This window comes from Erpetoichthys calabaricus, chromosome 8 (genome assembly GCF_900747795.2).
Source record: "Erpetoichthys calabaricus chromosome 8, fErpCal1.3, whole genome shotgun sequence".
Lineage (NCBI taxonomy): Eukaryota > Metazoa > Chordata > Cladistia > Polypteriformes > Polypteridae > Erpetoichthys > Erpetoichthys calabaricus.
In genome coordinates this window covers 111630433-111639883 of record NC_041401.2, presented here as the reverse complement: position 1 = coordinate 111639883, position 9451 = coordinate 111630433, and the positions used below count along the sequence as shown (strand labels likewise).

The 9451-nt window shown below is 38.9% G+C and overlaps 1 protein-coding gene across 1 annotated transcript; it reads right to left on the bottom strand.

Moving 5' to 3' along the window:
- Positions 1 to 5024: 5024 nt before the first annotated feature.
- LOC114644823 (epidermal differentiation-specific protein-like) lies at positions 5025 to 6197 on the bottom strand. Its single transcript, XM_028792808.2, has one exon. The coding sequence runs from the start codon at positions 6151 to 6153 to the stop codon at positions 5134 to 5136; it is 1020 nt and encodes a 339-aa protein (XP_028648641.2). The 5' UTR covers positions 6154 to 6197; the 3' UTR covers positions 5025 to 5133.
- Positions 6198 to 9451: the final 3254 nt, after the last annotated feature.

Below are 9451 nucleotides of genomic sequence, written 5' to 3'. Positions count from 1 at the left end.
GATAGATAGATAGATAGATAGATAGATAGATAGATAGATAGATAGATAGATAGATAGATAGATAGATAGATAGATAGATAGATAGATAGATAGATACTTTATTAATCCCAATGGGAAATTCACATTCTTCAGCAGCAGCATACTGATACAATAAATAATATTAAATTAAAGAATGATAATAATACAGGTGAAAAAAACAGACAATAACTATGTATAATGTTAAATATTAATGTTTACCCCCCCTGGTGGAATTAAAGAGTCGCATAGTTTGGGGGAGGAACGATCTCCTCAATCTGTCTGTGGAGCAGGACAGTGACAGCAGTCTGTCACTGAAGCTGCTCTTCTGTCTGGAGATGACACTGTTCAGTGGATGCAGTGGATTCTCCATAATTGATAGGAGCCTGCTGAGCGCCCTTCGCTCTGCCACAGATGTTAAACTGTCCAGCTCCATGCCAACAATAGAGCCTGCCTTCCTCACCAGTTTGTCCAGGCGTGAGGCGTCTTTCCTCTTAATGCTGCCTCCCCAGCACACCACTGCGTAGAAGAGGGCGCTCGCCACAACTGTTTGATAGAACATCTGCAGCATCTTATTGCAGATGTTGAAGGAAGCCAGCCTTCTAAGGAAGTATGACCGGCTTTGTCCTTTCTTGCACAGCGCATCAGTATTGGCAGTCCAGTCTAATTTATCATCCAGCTGCACTCCCAGATATTTATAGGTCTGCACCATCTGCACACAGTCACCTTTGATGATCACTGGGTCTATGAGGGGTCTGGGCCTCCTAAAATCCACCACCAGCTCCTTGGTTTTGCTGGTGTTCAGGTGTAGGTGGTTTGAGTCGGACCATTTAACAAAGTCATTGATTAGGTCCCTATACTCCTCCTCCAGCCCATTCCTGATACAGCCCACGATAGCAGTGTCATCAGCGAACTTTTGCACATGGCAGGACTCTGAGTTGTATTGGAAGTCCGATGTATATAGGCTGAACAGGACCGGAGAAAGTACAGTCCCTTGTGGCGCTCCTGTGTTGCTGACCACAATGTCAGTTAAGTGTTTTTACACTGAGTTATCAAGGTGAAATTACAAGCAACAATGTATACCTATTTTAGGGAAATTGCAATGCATGCAGTTAAATTATCCATCCATCCATCCATTATTCAACCTGCTATATCCTAACTACAGGGTCACGGGGGTCTACAGGAGCCAACACCAGCCAATACAGGGCACAAGATAGGAAACAAACCCCGGGTAGGGCACCAGCCCACTAGTTAAATTATTATTTCCTTAAATTCAGTTGGAAATGATTATGTTGTCAGACAATACAAGTCACTGAAATACATATACAGTATGATAATGCAGACTTATTGATGGTGCAGATAATTCAGTCTTGGTCAGGGGTTGTGTAGAATATTAAAGATTTCATTCTTTAAAGTCTAATTACATAGCTAGAATGTGTGTATGGTTTAAATTTTAATCTTTACTTGTTCTATGTGAATAAATTACAGAAGTCAAATGACATTCAAACATAAGTTTCTAAAAACCGAACTTACAAGATTTTCAAAGCCTGAAACAATTAAAGTGTGTAATCATAAACAACACTTCAATCCATACTCTTACCCAAACCTATTGAGCAAATTGGCATAAGATGAGAAAAAAGAGAAAGGGGAGGACAACTGTGTTATCTAGCCTGTTAATAATTATAACAATAGGAGTTTAGCAGAGACACACGCATGAGCTCAACCAAGTTTATTTGTGGTACAATCACATTAATAATTTCTTTCCAAATTCTAAAGAACTCTGCAATTTCCACATAAAGACAATTAGATTTTCTCTACTATTAGATTATATAAAATATAATTTCACTAGACACATTACCAATATAGAGATGAGAAGTCTAATGTCTTAACTACTGTATAGCAGACAAGGGGTTCAAAGACACAGCAGTGTGTTTTCCTTAAAGTGTCTTCTACATAAGCTTACTGAGTGAGTGAAGAACAAACTGATCAGTGGCATAGTGGCAAAAATTACTCATGACCGGAGCACAGAGTAGAGCCTACAGTGAGGACTTCTTACAAGAGTTTCTTTCCAGATCCAGTCAGGCAGATGCATATTCAGTGGTGTCTTCCTCTTTGCATGGTCCATATTTTTAAATCTGGAGATCTTATAAAAGTCATTTAGTACATTTCTTAAGATCAGCAATGATACTTTTGGGTTACTGATGAACAGAATCATAATGCCTACAAAGCGAGATATTAAATTGTTCCATTCCTTCCCTTAAAATTCTCTTTATTTCTTTGTTTTGCTGTAGAAAAACAGCTGGCTATTTGATAGCAATTGCAAATAGCATTGGAGATAGTGAACAGAACAGTTTTTTAACCTCTGTGAATATCGTCATCATCATCATCACAGATTTAACGGCCATTTTCCATTTTTAAACAGGTGAGGTAATTGTTTCTTAAAATTTTTTTCTCCCACTCTCTGTGGTCCTGGGCATTCCTTTGGGTGAGTCCCATGCTTTTCATATCTTTTGATACATCCTCCAGCAAGGTCTTCTTCAGCCTCCCTCTGGATCTCATCCCTTCCACCTCCATCTTGGTGCACCATTTCACTCAGTTATCCTCTGGCTTCCAATCCACCCACCCAAATTATGATGGTTGGTTTCTCCTCAGCACAACATCTACTGCCTCTTCATCAAGTCTTTCTGTCAACTCAGCATTCATCTTCTTCTAACTCAGTGACACTCCGCACATTTACATGATCATTCTAATCTTTGTTCTTTCCAGCTTTACTTCATGTTCTGCTTTCATAGGCCACATTTATGTCCAATAGAACCAACAACCCCTAATTCAATTTTCATAAACTTTTCCCTTTCTTTAAAAGTTAGAATTGTGGATAACTCCCTGAATTTCTCCCATGCACCTCTAACCCTTGCTATTACAGTTATGCAAGCATTGTGCAGGAACATAGCACACAACCTGGACTTTGCACCACCAAAGGTTGTATCATCCGCTGCTATGTTTAACGGACTTTTAGAGTGTGGACTGTGTGCTCTCTTTTTAAAAAGTTTTTGCTCCTGGTATTTTTAGACTCGTATCTACTTTTATCTTCTTGGTGTATTTTAGATTGTCTGTTACCATAGTTTATTCATCGCCCAATTTAAAGAAACCTGTGTTGTGTCATAAATTATAAAGGTCCCTAATGTTAAGATTTGGTTTAAAATTTTTATTGTTTATGCCTTTTAGCCTTTTAAAATAATTTCAAGAGCCCCCAGAGTCTTAATAAAACTGGGTGGCATAGTTGGATCTTTTAACTGTGTTTAGGTTAGATTACCTATAAGTAGGACCCAGACACCAGTCACATTATTATTAAATAAAAAGCAGAAATATTCTACTTTTTCCAAAAATAACTCAGTTGCCGAGATCTACATTTACACTTACCACATCAGCATTCTGCACCCTTCTTGCACACCTTCTGCTGACTCATCTTCAAAACATAATCTTACGACAATGGTGCATTGGATCCTGTTTCTCCCAACACCTTTACCACACATGTCGCTTTGTCATTCACCCACCTATACCATACCTCCCTCACCTTGGGCTTTCCTGCATTTACTTTGGGGCCTTTCTCTTCCAAACTTAGATTTTCATTTCAGTATTCTCTCCTTTAATTCCTCTTCATTTTTTGCCATCAAAACCAGTTCACAGACATGCAGTTTGGGTGAATTAACATTGCTGTGTCTGTGTGTATTGACCCTATGAGGGGTGGATGCCCTCTCCAGGGATTTTAACTGCCTTATGCCCTGTGCTTGTTGGGATGGGCTTCAGCTTCCCTGTAAACCTGTCCTGGATAACTGGATTAAAAAGATGGTTGGAAACTTACTGCTGTTAAAGGTCTTTGAACAGTATTGTGAACTAAGGATGCCATAAAATTTTCATATCGGAAATCTGGTATTGTAAAACTTTCCTAACTTATTTCTGAAAAGAATCAAAACGATGTATTTCTTGATCATTAGAGATAGATTTTGGTCCCTTTTTCCACCTCATTTTCTAACCTGCTTAATCCAGACCACGTTCATAAGGGTGTGCTGGAGCCTATCCCAGCACGTAAGGCAGGAACAAGCCCAGGATGGGGTGCCAGTCCATCGCAGGGCAAACACACACTTCCACACACTAGGGCTCATTTACTGTTTTCAATTCACCTAACCTGCATGTCTCTCGACAGTGGTAGAAAACTGCAGTAAACCCATGCAGACACGGGGAAAACATGCAAACACCATGCGGGGGGGGTCAAAGGATGCAAACCCTGGTCTCCCTATTGTGAGGCAGCAGCACTGCCACTGTGCTAACATGGTTCTTTGTCTTTGAGAACATATAATAATGCAGAAAACTAACTCAGGCAAGTTCTTTTTAAAGCTCTGTATTACCAATATCCATGTTTTTTTTTTGCATTTAGTTGGCAAATCAGTAATAGTTGGCAAAATCTGACAGACAGAAATGGACATTTTTATCTCCTATTCATTTTGGAATATGCACACACACACACAAACACACACAAACACACACACACACACAAACACACACACACACACAAACACACCTCAAGCCAAATTATATTTGCCTTTCAAATTAATTGTATCTTCTTAGAATGTGCAATTCACATCAACATGAGGAAAACATACAAACTCCATGTAAAAAGTTCTGCAGGTGACTAGTCAACCAGGACACAAGCGCCATGAGGTGTTATTGTTGCTCTTTGCATTGCTGTGGTCACCCAGGGCAAAGAAGCAAGCATTTTAAAGTCTGAATACTGAGGACTAACCTCAATTCAAAAGAGCTGTCATAACAAATGAAAACACAGAAACTTATGAAGATGTAGAAGTAGCTTTCATGTTACTTTTATATGTAATTAATTACACCCCATTAAAAACTAATACAGAATATGTTGGCCCAATTCTTAAAGTAACCTTTAACACAAAAAATAGCAGAAACACAACAGTTTAATTATTTTCAAATTTTATTGATTCTGCAGTACTAACTACTGGGAGAGGTTAGTAAAAAAACTAAAAACAAATCCCAGTTTACATTTCAATTATTGGCCGAATATGATTAGCATTTCCTTATCTTCGTTTCTCTATTTCATTTCAGCTGTTTAGATGAATATTCAGCATGCACTGAGCTCCCCGAGTTGCACCGGTATTCCCCGTATTCTTTTTTAGTGTTACTACCTCGAGTGACAGTAAACTCTACTGGCACCCTCACAGACATTTCTTTTCTCATGACATTAACTGTTAATTCTGTATGTGGAGGGATTTTGACAGGTAGGTTGATTTCAGTCTTCTCTCTTGAAGTTGAAGATTCAGTTTTTCCTTTTTCAACAGTGAAGGTGTTGGAAGCCGAGATGCTGGTCTCCACTCCTACACCAGGCACGATATCAAGGGAGAATTTACTACCAACAGTAATTGTGGTGGAGTTGCTGAATGAGATGCTCTGGCTGGCATAGGTTTCATATTCTTTGGTGGCAGTGGAAGAAAACGACTGCTCAGTGTCAGATTCGTTTACTACGACGAGTTCATCGATCTTCACATTCTTGTCCGACTCCTTGACCATTTTCTCCCACTGAATTTTGGCTTTCACAGTAGGGGAGCCGTACTGCAGTGGACGAAGAGAGGAGAGCTGATCATTGAAACCGAGATCACCGTAGTTTGCCACCTTTTCCCCTGCTCGAGCAATGATTTGCCGGCCTCCGCGGTCTCCGTGTTCATACAGGACCCAGACTCCTCTATGCACAATATGGGACGAGGCAGTGTCATTGAAGTCAGAAAAGCACAGGTTCGTTTCAATAGTGACATCTTTCTTTCTTCCACCGTAATTACCATGTTCATATAAAGTGATCAAGGGGTCATCAAGGTTGTCAGTGATGATTTGCAGGGAAGAAAATACATCATTCCATTCAACACTGGCATACTGGCCTTCCTCGTAGACAAACTGTCGGCCTTTGAAGTTACAATGCTCATAAGCTACCCAAGGGGCACCAATTACCATTAAGGATGAAATGCAGTCATTGAAGTTTTCATCAATTAGACTTGGAACAGTTTTGGTGAACTCCCTGCTCATCCCCTTGAAGTTTCCATGCTCGTAGACGATGATTTTGTTCATGGTAAGAACTTCGATTTGCCTTCTTATTGTAGTCAGTAGCGATGAATACCCAGAGCTCTCTGTAGTGCCCTTTTAATGATGAACTGCTTATTTTATAGACATGAGTCCAAAGGCACTCCTCAAAGATACATATCCTCAAGCCTTAGAAAGTGTAAAAACACCCTGTAAATGTTAGGTTTGGCACCTACCTTTGTTTAGTTTTTTCTCTGTTAGCTTTAATTTTATGTTATCTTTCTGAGTATTAACTAATTTGCTTTATGTACTATTTTACAATTTATTAGCTTAATGTGATGAGGAAATATTTACAGTCATTGCATCATTATTTTGTATTGTTACTCTTAGCTAATTATTTACATTGTCTAAACATAATATAAATGAAGAAAAACTATTTTATTACAATTTTAAATTCATAGCAATATTTCCTTTGAGCTATTTAGACTTTTTATCTCATGATTAGTTAAATCAAATCCAATGCAAAACATATTCATGCAAAGTGCCACATTCTCATCAGTCCACTTTATACTCACAAAACACACATGTATTCAGAATATGGAGGGAACCAGAATAACTCACAAAAAAACAAAGTTAAGTATAAACTACCTACAAATATCAACCTGTAACTATTATAATCTTCACCATCTATCTATCTATCTATCTATCTATCTATCTATCTATCTATCTATCTATCTATCTATCTATCTATCTATCTATCTATCTATCTATCTATCTATCTATCTATCTATCTATCTATCTATCTATCTATCTATCTATCTATCTATCTATCTATCTATCCCTTTGCAAATATTTAAAGCCAAAACTCATAATTCATGTAGTTCTTATCTTTCCTTTCTCTCTTTTCCTGTCACTTTTTTCTGAAACAGTGGTTGACTTAATCCCTCATCTGGTAAGTTGCTTGGTCTCCGCACTCCAGTCTTGGTTTGCTTTTTTATACCCTGTAAGGGTTTGTGCTCAAGAATACTCACCAATGGACTGACACTCCTTCCAGTACTACTTTCTGAATTATACGCCGTGGAACATTACTATAGACCGTTCTTCTTATTATTTACAGATAGCTTCCTATTTTAAGCAGCTCTGAAATTGATGACTGCAATACACTTTTATAAAGCTTTCCTATTTCAAGGTATTAAACAACATCAGAATGCTGCTCCTAAGGAATTGACAATGACCAGTAATTATGAAAACATCATCTCTAGACTACAGTGTCTATTTGTCTGATATTGTACTGTAGTATCTTCAACATTTTTTGACTGATAAACATAACTATTAATTCCAAAATCCCAGATTATCTGCTATCATTATTATTTCCCCTTTATTGATATTAAAGTGTCAATACAGTACAAATAATTTTGTGAGCTAAACACAGTTTTCTATTAAGCTATCTTTCTAAATGCTGATTTATACTTTTGTGTTGCGCTACACATACATGTCTAAACATGAGTTGGTGATGTTTTTAGCACACTAGAAAAGCGAATGATCCATTTCTTTCCATAGGTGAATGTATCTGTCCGTCACAGTTTCCTCCTTTTGATACATTCACTGAATTCAAAACTGATGTTTGTGAATATTTCACACCACCAATTGGTTGCCATCTGATTGTCTTTGTAGTGTAGTGATGAGATATCATATAAATGTGTACTGTATATGTTCTAACTTATTCAACAAATCTTTTTTTGATCTGCTTCATATTTACTTCAGAATAGTGGAAGATGAACAGAAGCACATTTCAGGAAGTACCTAATTACCAAACCAAACAATTAATGTCGGTGGGGTCTACATAGGGTCTGCACAGTCGATATAAGCATCAAGCTATGGTGTAGCCACGTCACAGGCTACATGGGCTTCGGTGTAGGTACACCGTAGGCTCAACACAGAAGTATAAATCAGCCTTCAAAGTCATATTTAAATGAGTTTTCTCCAACCACACAGGAGAGATGAAGAATGGGAGAGGGTATAGTAGAATATATTGTAGTAAAACTTAAAAATGTTAAAGGGCTTACAGAAATGATGTAATATGCCAAGTCCATGTAAATGATTCCATCCAGCCTTGTCACATTCCTTTTCCATATTGTCTTGGTCTACCATTCTCCAGGATGTAAGTTTTCATGCTAGTGACCTCTGAAGGCCTGTGTGCACCACCCAGGCACACATCACCAGCTATTACCCAGCCCAAGTCCAACTTCTGGGCATATGCTGCATCATGGGGCCTATTGATCTGTTTATGTTCTTTATGTACTCTTAGCATGTCCCTTCCCAGGAACAGCAGAATTGCTGCTTCTGTATCTTGAGGTATTCATGGGCTATTGTCTTGAGGTGATGGTAGTTGCGAGCAGCTTCTGGAGTAGGAATTTCATCCCTGTTGTCAGGGATCATATCGCATTCTATTAGTATTGGCTAAGGAAGACTTACTTTTTCATCTAATGACTCATGATGTAACCAACTGCTCTCCTGCCAGTAGTTTCAGCTACTCCAGAGCAGGTTTTCAATGTATATGCAGCTGAAGGTCCATCTATGTTAAAAATGACAAAAAAGTCTGGCCGAGCTAGGTACCTATTGCTTTGGTCATCCAGCATGGTGTACCTCCTCCTCCTGCTTTTGCTGCAGTTGCTGGTTGGATAATCATTCACAAGGCATTTTATTTGTACAAGATTTCCCGCTAAAGCCTTCACCACACACATCAGTGCATTTGTCTGCTGCTTCTTTCTTCTCCCTGCCATGCTGTGCAAGGGGACAAGGGGACTTGGAAAGCCAAAGAGCTGGGCCTGAATGGAGGGCAGCTGAATGCCTGTCAATCTCACACATTCAGAACATTTGACACTTGCTTCACAACATTGGGCAACATGTTTGGTTGATGCACAGCCTTTGAAACAGATGTTCTGCGTTTTTAATACTTGTTTCTGTTCATCAAGGGGCACCTCTCTAAAGCCTCTACGCTTTCTCAGGGGATGAGGTTTACGATGAACTGGACATTGACTGTCTGGGTCATCATTGGCTAAGGAAAAAGAGGAAAAATATTTGTTTTGTGCACAGACACTGGCTTACGGGCATTACTGTGAATCTCGATGAATCTCTCTCTCATTTGGGTTAACAGTGGAGGAGGGGAGAGTAAAGCTGGGGTCATTACACACCTTAGCTTAACTGCATACAAAGTGTGAAAAGAAGGAAAATGGGGGAAAGGCAATCCTGAGTTCTTACTTATAGTGGGAACCCTGCATCATCCACTTCTCCTGAAGTGCATATGGGAGTGTTTCTACTATTGCGTTAACATGTCTAGCAGTAT